We start from the raw sequence: 13990 nt of genomic DNA on the forward strand, positions 1-13990 counted from the left end.
CAAGCACCCGCCCCATTCATGCAATGAGCTGCGTCCGGCAGCCAGAGGGCCAGGGAGACGCAGCGCCTGGCTGGCCCCTCCTTGCCTGGAGCCGGCGCTCCAGCCTTGGCAGCCCTTGAGCCGGAGCCTGCCCTTGCCGGCGGCTCTGCCATTCAGGATTAAGCCGCGAGCCGCAACATCTGTCGCTAGCCCAGCCAGCGGCGGGGAGCGCTGGAGCCCCGCGGCACCTGCGGGGCCGGAGCCCGTCACATGGCCCGGCCGGCTGGGATTAGACGCGTCGCGCTGCAGTGAAAAGCCGCGGTGATTATCCGGGGGAGGTGGCTGGAGCAGAGCGAGCGCGGCCGGAGGGAGCCCCTTGCTGCAGCCACATGGCCGCGGAGCGCTGCAGCGGGCGCCTCGCCCCGGACCAGGCGCTGGCCGGGAGCTGTGCCCAGGCCGAGTGACTGCGGGCCGCGGAGAATGTCCTATCTGCGCCCCCCGGGCAGGGACCTGGAGCGCTTCGACGGGCTCTCTCTCATTTACTGGTAAGCGGGCTGCCGCCTCTGGGCTGGCCCGGCCCGGCCGGACGGGACACACTGAGTGGAGCGCTGGCACAAAGGAAAGGGCCGGGTACTTTTAACGCGTGTGGTGGTGCACAGCCCAGCGGGAAGGGACCCATCGCGGGGGGTCCCGAGGAGAACGCATTGACTTGTGATCGGGGAAAGGCCCTGCATGGAGTCGCTTTGCAGGGCCCCTGAAAGGAGAGCAGGTGCATTCCTCTAACTCCCTTCTTCCAGCCACCCTTTACAAGGCTTATTTAAGTCTGACAGCCACTACACTCCAGCTCCCTTCCTCTGTGAGATGGGTCACTGGGGTTGTTTTTATAGTTGGGGGAACTGAAGTAGAATAAGGTGAAAAGCTTTGCCAAGGGTCCCACATAATATCTCCCCAAAGCTCTTGGCTCCCAGCCCCTGTGTTCCAACTGCTAGTTTTGTGACCTTTCTCTAAGCCAGTAGTGTTTGTTTGGGACAGTAAGTGTGCACAAAACATCTAGAAAGGGCCATTGCAGCCTTGTCCCCAATGGCTCCAACAGAATTGCACCAGTAGACAAGGCAGCAGAATTGAATTGGTTCCCTGCTCCCAGACTCTTACACTAGAAGGGACTGAGTTTAAAAGATACATTGGCCAGACAACTTCCATGTGTGATACCGTAGAAATTCTAAGCTGGCACCTGGGATATGCCAACCCCCTAGCTTGGGATCATAGAAACAAGAGGCCTTAGTGGTAGGAGAGCTCAATGAGATTCTAGGAACCTGCACCAAGACTCTCGCCAGTTACTTCCACTCAGTTTGACAACTGGAGAACCACCCCATGGAAGGACAAATGCAACTAAAAATGACAAAATAAAGCAGTAGCCTGTGGCAAGGAAAGGAAGAGGGTTTGATAGACTCTGGAGCTGAGCGGCTGCTTTTTGAACAGTTCTTGTTCCAGGACACTAACAAGCAGAAACGGGTAAGACTCCGAGGGTCTCTTCAGCTTCTGGAGTCATTTGTCCTTCTGCTCCCATTCAGATCTGGTAGCATTTTCCATCCATTTTGCCTAGGTGTAAATAGCGGAATGTGGCCTAGGCGAAGGGGATCAGGCCCCTGGAGCGTGCTGCACAAGTCCAGTCTGAGACCGCAAATGAAATGAGTGGTGGTATCTGGTCAAAGGCAGATGCACACCACATATCCATGTGCAACTGGCAGTACCTCATTCTGGGTCTGATCCGAAGTCCGATGAAGTGAATGGAAGGCTGTTTTGGATTGGGCACTAGGAGGGGGACCAAGTAGCTTGGATGCTCAATTCTCTCTAAATTCCACCTGAGGTTGAGTAAATTAGTTAATTTCCCAAATGGGGCAGTTTGAAGGAAGCCTTCCTGGTACAGTGCATGACTCCTGCATTCCCTATGCAAATTCGGTCGCCATCATAAATGGGGAATGTGCTGGAAAAATGGTGCTTAACATAGTGGGTTCAGCTGGTGTCATTCCAAGTAGGTCCATTGTCCTAGGACGAGTTATGCATACTTTCCATCCGCTTAAATCCATCCCAATATCTAATTTAATTCTCCCAGGCTGGTAATAGTAGTAATCTAACTGCAGAGGAGCAGATAGGTTAAGGGACTTGGCCACCACCCCAGAATCAGTGTCAGAACCAGGCTTGGACCCAGGAATTCTTGATTTGCACCCTGATACTCATACCATGCACAGGATGACACATGCAATTTTGGTTCTGACAGGACATTTGATACTGTAAGTGCTTGGTTAGAAAAGTAATTATTTGATTAAACTGGCAGAAAATATACAACTCTGTTTAAAACCTCAGAAAGGGAGAGCCTGGTGTTACTGAAACCAATCAGAAATAAATGACAAGGGCCTGATGCATCCCTCAATTGGTGAGTGTGATCAAGAACATCTCTGGCTTTCTAAGGTACATGCTTCCATGAAGCAGAAAATCTGGGCAGAGGAAAGACGGCTAATATCTAATTGTAAATATGGCACATAGATTTATATGTGGGACCTGCTCCAGTGTGCATTGAAGCCAATGGGAGTGTTCCCATTGACTTGAATGGACCCAGTCTGGGTCCATAGTGCGACTGACTTCACTGGCTGATGAATTATGGATTCAGTGGGCTAGAACCTCAGCTGGTGTGACCTACTGTAGCTCTGTTGACTTCAGTGGCGCTACGCTGGTTTTCCCCCAGTTGAGGATCTGGCCCTGTATTTCTAGTGACATGTGAGACACATTCATGGGGTTTTGCCTTTAAAAGCAATCCTGAGCTTTCTGAACAGGGCTTTCTCTTGCCTTTGCTAGAAATAATTCACTTTTTATGTCCCCCAGAATCCCATAAAGGTTTCATTATATGCCTTATAAGGAAGAACCTAGTAAGAGGAGACTAACCTCTTTAAATGTTTCCAAGAAACTTGTTTTCTTTGATGGTTTAACACTTGAATGTTGAACTAAAAGTAACAGAGATTTGTGTAGCTCCCACTGGAATTCATTAGCAAATTCCTTCCAGGAGGGGTGGAGAATGTCATAAGCAAAGAATATTTTTGGTTTGCTTAGTTGCTTTTTCAGCTGCAGGAAAAAATGTTACTCCTGTAAGAACTTAAAACCCTAGAGATGCTTCCACAAGGAGGGTGAAGTCTGGACTTAAATCCAGATTTCCAGTTTCCAGCACATCACTGCATGTATTGAATAAGTGCAAAAGGTTCATCTCAGCCCTGCAGGGTGTGCTATAATAATAAACAATCATTTGTTTTCAGGCACACAGAAATGTGTGAGGTGCCTCCAAGAATAAGCAAAGACATTGTACTTCCCCAAAGTCGTTCCTTTTTAAAACATGTGCAGTGTCGTCATCTGCTCTTGAATTTGGCTCCCTCATGACTCCACCTGAACCACCTAATACTCTAAGTGACACTCGAGTGTATTCAGTGTTGACTATGCTGACTTTAGTGCTGGAGCTCTGATTTTACACCTGTGTGGTGGAGAGCGGGATTTTGCCCAGCATCTCCAACTTGGTGGAAGTGGAAATACTTGTGAGCATAGGGAGGTCTCTAGATTACCGCCTGGTAGGTAAAAAGGTGTGGGGGATGGCTTCTGGGACCTACATCCTCCTCTTAGGCCTTGTCTACAAGAGCAAGCTTTGTACCAGCAATTGGCCATAAGCAGAGCTTTGGAACAACGGTGGAAGAAAGAGGTGCCCCTGGCCTCCAGATTTGCTGCTTGGCTTGTACTGAGCATGCTCATACCATGCTTAGTAATATCTGCTGAAGCCGCTGCCCTCACGCTGCCCCTCCCCCCCCCCCACTATTGGTAGGTACGAGTCATCTCCGGTGGAAGCTGCAGTGCAAACAGGACTCAAGTGTTTTTTTTATCAGCATGTCCTCATGGAAGAAAGGATGACCTAGTGGATGGGATACTAAGCTGGGCCCCAGGAGACCTATGTTCAGTTCCTGGCTTAGTCACAGATTTTCTGTGTGAGCTTGGGCAAAGCCTTTAATTTATCCAGTGCCTCTGTTCCCTGTGTACAAAATGGGGGCTTACACTTGCCTGCCTCATACGGGTACAGTGAAGCTAAAATCCACTCACAATTGCGAGGCGCTCAGGCTCTATGATAGTTAAAGAGGAAGGATGGTCCAGTGGTTAGGGTACTAGCTAGAGAGGTGGGTTCAACTTCCTGCTCTGCCACAGACTTCCTGTGGGACCCTAGGCAAGTCAGCCTCTATGGGGCTCAATTCCCCATCTGTAAAATGGGCATAATAGCCCCCCCCCCCCAGGGTGTTGTGAGGATGAAGACATCAAGGATTGTGAGATGCTCAGGTACTATGGTCATGGGGGCCATCTGAGCACCTAAGGTAGATAGAGGGCTATACAAGTTCCTAGACCAGGGATCGGCAACCTTTGGCATGCGGCCCATCAGGGAAATCGGCTGGCAGGCCAGGACGGTTTGTTTACCTGCAACATCTGCAGGTTTGGCCGATCGCAGCTCCCGCTGGCCGCGGTTCGCTGTCCCAGGCCAATGGGAGCTGCGGACAGCGGCGCGGGCCGAGGGATGTGCTGGCTGTTGCTTTCCGCAGCTCCCGTTGGCCTGGAATGGTGAACCGCGGCCAGTGGGAACTGTGATTGGCCGAACCTGCGGATGCGGCAGGTAAACAAACCGTCCTGGCCCACCAGTGGATTTCCCTGATGGGCCACTTGCCAAAGGTTGCTGATCCCTGTCCTAGACAGACACACTGTTAGACAATGACAATCTGCCTAAATGTTTTTAAAAACACCCTCCGCAAAACCCAACCCATTAGTGTATCTCCCCATTCTGTGGGCATGGTGCCAACGTCTCTCAGACCTCATCTGACTTCATTTTCATTGGATTGCGAATCGGGTGGGTGAAAACCTTCCTCTCCCCAGAAGTTTGTTGTCCTCTCCGGTACACCATTTCAGACCCAACCCTGTATCCGGAGAAAAGCTCTGTTGGATTTAGCTGCCTGCAGTTGGGGAACAGCTGAAGAAAGCCCTCCCTTCCGGAAAGGAGGGCTGGGAGGGGAAGAGTTTGTGCAGCAATCTGCCTAGCAGAAGCTGCTCTGTTTCTGCTACAGTATGTGTCTGATTAGTCCTGTTGATGCATCGGGAAAATTGTTGGCTCAGGGAAAAGCCAAGCTCCCTCCAGGACCCCCAGTGTGTGAAAAGTGCCAGATGGGCTGGGTGGTGTTCTGCTGGCCTTACACTTTGCTTAGGATTTTGTCCAGGAAGCAAGCTCTTCAGGGCAGCAAACAGATGGCAAGTGAGATAACGCTGTCCCATCACTTCAATAGATGTGGCCCAACTCTGCCACTGATTAAAAGATTAATTTGTTAGAGTGTCTGCAATGAATGAATGAATAGACTAACTAAACTGTCCCATACCCTGATACTTTTTGTACAGTCGCACCTGCTGGGAACTGACACTTGGGCAACCTTTCCCCTGCACTGATGAGTGAACAGAGCAAGTTCTAAAATCTGTGTCCTAGGCAGTGATTAGTGTGCGGGGACTAGAAGCCAGCGCCCGTAGGTTCAGTTTCTGGCTCTGTTGCTGTGATCTTGGGTATTTAATTTCTCTTCTCTGACTCAGTTTCCCCATCTATAAAATGGGCACAATACTGCTGGCCTATCTGGGGGCATTGGGCCTGATTGAAAGCCCACTGAAGTCAGTTGATGGGATTTGGATCGGGCTCAATTGTGAGGCTTAATTCATGAATGCTTATAAAACACTTTGAAATCCTCCAGTGGAAGTGAAGTCAGCTTTGCAAAATTGTCATGAAATGTACAGCTTAGATGCAAATATTCTCCTCTGCAACAGTGAGGATAAAACAAATGAGAAATTATCTGCCCATCAAAAGTGATGACTTGCCTTAGCTGGATAGATTTTTTTTTTTTTTTGCAAGGCTATGCCTTGTCATGTTATTGGTATTGTGCTAGCATCTAGGGGCCCCAAACATGGACCAGGACCTCATTGTGCTGGGGGGTGTACTAACATGGAACAGAAACACAGGTCCTGCCCCAACGAGCTTACAATCTAAGTGTAAGACAAGAGACCATGGGTGGATGCAGACAGATGGGGGGCACACAAAGAAGCAATGAGATGATACTGCTCAGCACGACCAGGCAGTGATCTCTGCACACCAGCTGCCTGACCACTGTGGAGTTTGTCCCAGCAAAGGAGGGATTTGAAGAGGGCCCATGAAGTAGCTTTGTAGATGTAGATCTCCCTTGCTGAAATACAGCCAGGACCAGAATGAGCAGTAAGATGGTGCAACTGGGCTGGAGAAAGGAATCAAAGATGGGAAGCCAAAGGAGTCAAGGGCAGTGCTGCTGATATAGGGAGGGGCAGGGAAAGGGCTGTGATGGGTGAGAACAAGAATGACTAAAGAGAAAGGAGAGCAGAAATGGGGAGGAAAAGGGATGAAGGAAAGAGGTGGGAAAGAGTTGCTTTTGATGCAGGGGTGATAGAGAAAAATCAGATTACCGTTCAGTAGCAACTGGAATGTTACTGAGCTCCTTGCAAGAATGGGGTTGTGAGGAGGGAGAGATGAAACCCGCTCAGCCACTGTGGGGTGGGGCAGCTCCTAGACAGGTCATGAGAGCTATTGTATTATTTACGCTGCAAGCTCTGTCGGGTAGGAACTGGCCACCACTCTGATGGCCCAGCAGCTGGCACAGAGAGGCTCCATGCGTGGTTGGTCTGGAAGCACTGCTGTCAGAAATGTGACTGTGTGATAATGGTTAAAGGGATCTGGTATGAAGGCCAAGACCATAACAGGGTTCAAAAAAGAACTAGATAAATTCATGTAGGATAGGTCCATCAATGGCTATTATTCTGTTTGCCAGAAGCTGGGAATGAGCGACAGGGGATGGATCACTTGATGATTACCTGTTCTGTTCATTGCCTTTGGGGCATCTGGCACTGGCCACTGTCGGAAGACAGGATATTGGGCTAGAAGGACCTTTGGTCTGACCCAGTAGGGCCGTTCTTATGTATGGCGTTTTCCTTCTCCAGCCAATGAAGGAAGTGTTGGAATAACCCATTGGCTTTGGTGGCAGAAGGTGGCGTCAGCAGCCGACAGGCTGTCTTTCAAAAGCAGACACCATGCGGGAGGAGGCCTTGGTGGGCATAAAGAGAAATGGGGCAGCTTCTGTGTGGGCTTGTAAAGAAAAACGCACGCAGTGTTGCCTGGGACTAGTTCCTGTTGTCAGGTGTGCCTAGGTAGCTCCATTGACTTGAGTGGAATTATTACTGATTTAGCCCCAATTCTACAAGTTACAATGCCTGGACAGGCCACTTCATGCTTCCTTCCATGGTACCCGAGGCCTCGCAGGCCCTTTGGCTTTCTCAGGGCTTAGCATAGAGTCCCCACCCATTGCCGAATCAGGGCCTTATGCCAGTCTGTCAGGCAGATTCGATCCCTTTCAGCCTGAGAACATGAGGCCTCTCTCTCAGAAGGCCACGGGTGTTATGCCATTTGGTCCCCACGGAGGCAGGATTCCATCAACCACTAGAACAAGCGCTGGTCTCAGTTTTCCTGATTTTCGTTTTTTGATTCCTGTTTTGATCAAAAGTCCTTTTTGGACCAAAAAGAAAAGGAAGGAAACTTCCCCACTTCCCTCTTTTTTCCAACCAGCTCAAGGGCTATTAGAAATTTTTCATACATCAAAAGTTCAACAAAAAAGTTTGGTGAAATGTGCAATTTTTTGCCATGGGGAAGCCCAAGAAACTATTTAAACAAAATGTTCTTCATGATTTTTCTTTTCATATTTCCACTCTCTGAAGTTAGATCTCATTGGAGTCAGAGGGTCAGATCCTCGTCCTAAGGAAATCTATGGGGTTTGTCCCAGTAAATCAAATGGGACTAGGATTTGGCCCAGAGGACTTTATTTTAACATCCTGTTCCTTTCCATGTCTACACTTACCTTCGAAGTGATTGATCCAGCGGGGGGTCAATTTATCGCGTCTAGTGAAGATGCGATAAATCAACCGCCGAGCGCTCTCCTGTCGACTCCGATACTCCACTGGAGTGAGAAGCGTAGGCGGAGTCGACAGGGGAGCGTCAGCAGTCGACCTACCACAGTGAAGACACCGCGGTAAATAGATCTAAGTATGTCAACTTCAGCTACGTTATTCACGTAGCTGAAGTTGCATATCTTACGCTACGTCCTCACTACGGGGAGCGGGGTTCGATTTAAGATATGCAAATTCAGCTATGCAAATAGTGTAGCTGAATTTGACGTATCGGAACCGACTTACCCCGCTGTGAGGACGGCGGCAAATCGACCTCCGCGGCTCCCCCGTCGACGGCGCTTACTCCTACCTCCCCTGGTGGAGTACAAGCGTCGATTCGGGGATCGAGTGTCGCGTCCCGACAAGATGCAATAATTCGATCCCCGAGAGATCGATTTCTACCCGCCGATTCGGGCGGGTAGTGTAGATGTAGCCTTAGATTGATCCCCCCACCCCGCCCAGTGTAGACCAGGCCTCTGGCAGTTGCTTCTCCTTTCCTGCCGCTTCTCTTCCTTGTACAGTGAATTTTTCAGTGGGCTTTGGATTCATTGGGACTTATCTCCCTTTGGTTTCCTGCTGTCGGCCTCTTATTTTCCCCAATTAATTTGCTGCTCATCAGGGGACCCAGACAGCTTAACCCAGAGGACAGAAAGTATTTGCAGGCTGGCAGACGGAGTCTAGACTGGATGCCTGGGGAGAGAAGGGATCTTAGCTTTCAGTTCTTCCAGTCTGGAAGGAACAACCTGCTTCTGTTAATAAGTTTATAACCAGTGAAATCCTGTGGCTGAGGGGATTTGGAAACCTTGGGGACTTAGTAATCCTGTTAACCCTTAATACATCTGATTTGCTGACTGAGTAAGAGCTGATTGATTTTAGCTGGGGGATTTTATTTTTCTTAATATTGTGTGTGTGTGTATCAACTTGTTTACTTGAATACAATATTTTTTTTAGATACAGCTGAGTTTCTGCTGCATTTAAAATAGGTTTCCTTATAATTCAGGGCAAGAAAGAATATGAGTGTATGTAAATCTGTGTGTTTGTGCGCGCGCGCACACACACACACACACGTAAACTTGTCCTCTGGATTGGTGTCAAAATTAGATCTATAGTTCTTGATTCTCTAATCTCTCACTTCAGTGGGGGTTACACCAGTGTAACTCCAGAATTGTAACAATGAATTGGGCATGTTGTGTTTATTTCACATTTTGTACAATATGTTGTCTAGGGTACTTGGTGCGACAGAACTGAGGCAAATGGCTTAATAAGAGTAAAAGAAAAGATGTATGAATAGTAATAATAGGAGAAACCTTGCAAAGCTATTAGTCCTCACACTTCAAGGTATAAACTAATCATGAACTAGTGTCATGAAAATTTCCTAACCTATTAGTGCGTTATTGCACTGTTAGATGCACTATAGGGTTTTACTGTCCTCTCATGCATTTGGCTTTGGCCTTTGTCAGACAGGACAGTAGGCTAGATGGACTCTTGGTGTGATTTAGATTGGCAGTTTGTATGTCTTTGTGCAGTCCTAGCAAAAATGCTACATTAATGTCTTGGCAGAACTGTGCTGCAGGAGACCCAGGCAGAGCTGTCTGCTCACTGAAGGTCCGATAAATAGTAGCATGAATTTTGAGGCCCCCCTGTACTCTGTTGGAATACTCCCTTACTCCCCGAGTAGTCTCACTGGGGGCCGTGGGAGCATTTGTGGATGTGTTTCTATGCAGCCACGACTGGGTGTATGAGACTCTTGCCCAATGGCAGTGATAGGTTTTAGAGGAAGGTGAGAGAAGAAGAGAAAATGTTGGCCATCTGAAGTGTGGGGGACGCTCTGCATCATGTCTGCAGTGACCTCTGACCGTGGCTGGGATGTGGTATGGGTGAAACCTTGGAAGGGGGACTTCAAAGGGTGGTAGTGCATGTTTCCCTCTTTGGAAAAGCACGAGAGAAGCTGACATTACTGTCCCTCCCAGACCTTGAAGGGCAGTAGGGGTGCTGGGAAGGGAAAGCAGTAAGGAGCTCTAGAGAGCTGCAGGCAGATTTGGGCCAATAGGATGGAGGGAGCATGGCTGTAAAATTAAACTATCAAATCAACCTCAGAAACTGTTCAAAGAAGGAGGCTAGAGCCTTTTGTTTGTCCACAATAGCCACTTAAACTAAGCAGATCCATTTCTAAACGGCTTGGAGATTAGACTCCAATTATAGAAAGACAGAGTTTCTGACTCCCCCAAATTCCAGCAAGCTAGAAAAGCAGATTCACCTTTTGCTTTGTGAGAGAAGGTTGGGAGCAGAAGAGCAAGGATCCCAAATGTGGGGGCAATCCCAGTCAAACTGGACTTGGGGTCCTATTGAGGAACATGCCGCAATAATTTGAGTGGCTTTGAAAGAAAAAAGAGCTTGTTAAAGCTTCCAAAAATGAGATATTTACATTCAGTTAATCTTGATCTCAAGTCAACACATCGGGCGATTTGGACTGAAACAGATGTTGGTACATACGGTACTTATAGAATGTTTATCTCACTTAGATACATGGGTACTGCACAAATTTCCTATTTCCCTTTACCCATTGCCAGGGGATGTCGTGAAGTGCAAAAGTGTAACTGGATTCAAAAAAGAATTAAATAAGTTGATGGAGGAGAGGTCCATCAATGACTATTAGCCATGATGTCCAGGCTCTGACTACCAGATGCTGGTACTAGACAACAGGTGATGGATCACTGGATAATTGCTCAGTTCTGTTCATTCCTTCTGGGGCACCTGGCTTTGGCCACTGTCAGAGGACCGGATACTGGGCTAGATGGGCCATTGGTCTGACCCTGTATGGCCACTCTTATGCTCTTAGAGGATATTTGGGGTGGGAGGAGAGGGAAGGGAAGCTAACCAGATGAGGCATTTTTTGTATGTGGAAATATTGAACTTCGAAGGGGCATGTGAAGATGTGTATTTTACTTAAGGGGAAAGTCTAGCCATTTTGAAAGCCATCTCTCAAAGCTGCTTTGGTCTATAAACCCACATTTGTTTGAGGTTCTTCAGTCCCCAAAGAGAAGGATTGCACAGAACTTTCTTTATGAAGTTGGGTTGACTACTTTTGATTTCCTCCTTCTGAAAACAACTACACACACTATCTTAATAGTCAGTGAAATTTGAAAACTGTGTTGGGATAATGGCTGCATGAGAGGTTCTGTGTGACTTTTTTATTTATTTATTCAAATTTACTGATTTATTTATTTACTTTTTTTTTTTACACAATCTAAATATAGACAAAAATATTATCAAAGAGCCAGATCCTGAAATCTTTGCTCATTCAATCACCCTTTGGGTTTAGTGGGATGTTGTCTGAGTAGTGACTGAACAAAAACTGAGTTAAGATGGATAGACTTGGGGGTCAAGTGGATAATGAGCTGAACATGAGGAGCTCCCAGTGCAGTGATGTGGCCAAATGGGCTAATGTGATCCTTGGATGTATAAAGAGGGAATATCGAGTGGGAGTAGAGAGTATATATCACCTCTGTGTTTGGCATTGATGTGACCACTACTGGAATACTGTGACCAGGTCTTATGTCAACAATTCAAGAACAATGTTGGAAAAATCGGAGAGGGTTCAAAGAAGACGCACAAGAATGATTAAAGGGTTGGGAGACATGTCTGATAGTGGAAGACTCTAGGAGTTCAATCTATTTATCTTTCCAAGAGACAGTTAAGGAGTGACTTGATCACGGTCTATAAGTACCTAAATGGGGAAGAGGAATTTCAAGAGCCCTCTCTTGTCAATCTAGCAGAAAAAGGCTTTAACAAGTTCCAAGGCTGGAAGTTGAAACCAGATCGAGTCAGATTAGAAATAAGGTGCAGACTTTTCACAGGGAAGGTAATTAAGTTTACCAAGGGCTGTGGTGGATTCTCCACCACTGAAAACTTTAAAATCAAGACTGGATTGTTTTTCTAAAAACCATGCTCTAGTTGAAGCGGGGAGTCCCCTGGCTCGTGTCGGGCAGGAGGTCAGACTGCAAGACCAGAAGGGACCACGATGATCACTTAATCTCTGAACCTATGAATTGTTTAGGATAGTGTCGTACGTGCAGCACAGCGTGTCATTGTTCTGATTGAGCCGCAGCAGTTATAAGCCTAGTTTCTTCACAAGTTCCCCCCACATCCCTGTAGAGGCAGGGATGGGAAGCAAACCTCCTTGGGCCACTTCCAAGAGAACTACTGTAAATGAACCACACCAGATGGAATGGCCAGGGGCACGGGCAGCAGCTAGGCTAAAGCTAACGTCACACCTGCTGCAACCATTTGGTGTTCATTGCTCGTTCCCACTCGTAGGGGTTGTCTTTGTGACGGCTGCCATCTTGGCCAGCACAGAGGGGATGGATGTGGGAACCCCCAGAGCTAAAAGCACAAGCTGCCACAGCCCCTAGAGCATCAGACTCCTGTCCTCTGTGAAACAGGCACAGGGAGACCTAGTTTTAGCAGGTATTAAGCTGTCTGAGGGGGAACCTAGGATTTATCTCAAGCAGCTAACATGCATTAACAACAATAGCCCTGTCTTTTCTAGGATTTGAATGTGTTAATATGCACCCTTTTCCCAAGTGTAGACATGGCCTGAGGAAACACCAGTGTAGGTTGGAGGGGAGTCAGAGTCAGAGATGGCTTTTGGGTCCAGCACTGCTCTGTGTGTGTGTGTGTGTGTGTGTGTGTGTGTGTGTAAGAAACCTGCAGATATTGAGGATAAAATCGGAGGCCCTCCTTTCCCTAGCATTCACCACCATTCTTAAACCGCTTGAGAAAAGGGGACAAAGTGAAAGGCCCCTTGGCCCCTCCCCAAGAGATCAGTGGTGAGGGGAGGATGCCGCAGGGTGGGAAGAACAGAGGCTCCATGGGTGTATGATGCTCATGGGAGAGGGATGCAGCATTCTGAGGATGCCCATTTCCTAAATGCTCCCTATAACAAAATGGTACATTCCCACAGGCAGGAAACCAGCTCCTCCCCAGCAGGAGTCTGCTACTTGCTGCTTTACCACATGCTCCTCTGTGCATCTGGGCAAGGTTAGGGCTGGTTTGCTGCTGGCTCCTCTGTGTACATTGGGAATGCTGGGGGTCAGCTAACTTCATGGTCCTATGTGTATCTGGGCAGTGCTGAGGGCTGGTTCACTGTCGGCCCCGAATGGCATGTTCTAAATTCTCCCTCCTTATAGTCAGGGCAAGAGAGAGATTATTTATTTATTTTACTTTGAGTCCCAAGTGATCAGGGGAAATGTGGGAGAAGACAAAATACCGTATATCTCCTAAAGGCTGTGAATCCAGAATTCAAAACCATGCTGGGTTAGTTTTGTCCTTAGAAAGTTTTGCAAGAACCCACCCACAGCTGACTTGCCCTGTGGGGAACTGAAAACCGCACTTCCCATACATTCCTTTCATTGCTGATCTGCAGGGACCCACCTGAGAGATCTGTTTCCAAATTGACCGAGTCTGGCTTCTGTAGAGCCACTCTCCAAATAGCTGTGAATTTTACCTCTCTAGGGCTTTATCCTGCAGTCCTGTGAATCGACAGGAGCCCTGCCTGTGTTAAGGAGGGGAGGATCAGGCCCTGAGCTGGCCCTCTGCTGAGGCAGAAGTTGGCTTTGGCAGTCATGTCACTGACAAAGCTGTAATATGACAATACTTCAGCGCTTCTCCGACTGGCTGTGCTGCTGTACTGCTGGCCATCGGGAGAGGGAGGAAGCAGGAATGTTGCTAGAGAAAGCAGGGCAGGCCAATCAAAGCCATGATTTCTGGTCTCTCTAGAGAACGTAGGGTCATTTATCCTCTGTAGCCTATAAATCCTGGATTTCCCTGCACAGCTTCGTCAGGGAACTGAAATTGCCTGGCTAGCACCTGGTAAAAAGCCATTGAGAGTGCTGCTACTCCCAACCTGAATGAGGCTGTTAGACTGTTCTCAATGATACAA

General features: G+C 48.0%; 1 protein-coding gene across 1 annotated transcript in view; it reads left to right on the top strand.

Annotated features, from left to right (window-relative positions):
• Window positions 1-276: 276 nt before the first annotated feature.
• Window positions 277-13990, top strand: part of LOC103305755 (syntaxin-binding protein 4-like) — a 115080-nt gene continuing 101366 nt past the window's right edge. The window contains exon 1 of the mRNA XM_065559917.1: window positions 277-524. Coding sequence (XP_065415989.1) covers window positions 460-524 — 65 coding nt within the window. The 5' untranslated portion in view covers window positions 277-459. The remainder of the gene's footprint in view (window positions 525-13990) is intronic.

Source organism: Chrysemys picta, chromosome 10 (genome assembly GCF_011386835.1).
Source record: "Chrysemys picta bellii isolate R12L10 chromosome 10, ASM1138683v2, whole genome shotgun sequence".
In the NCBI taxonomy this organism is placed as follows: domain Eukaryota; kingdom Metazoa; phylum Chordata; order Testudines; family Emydidae; genus Chrysemys; species Chrysemys picta.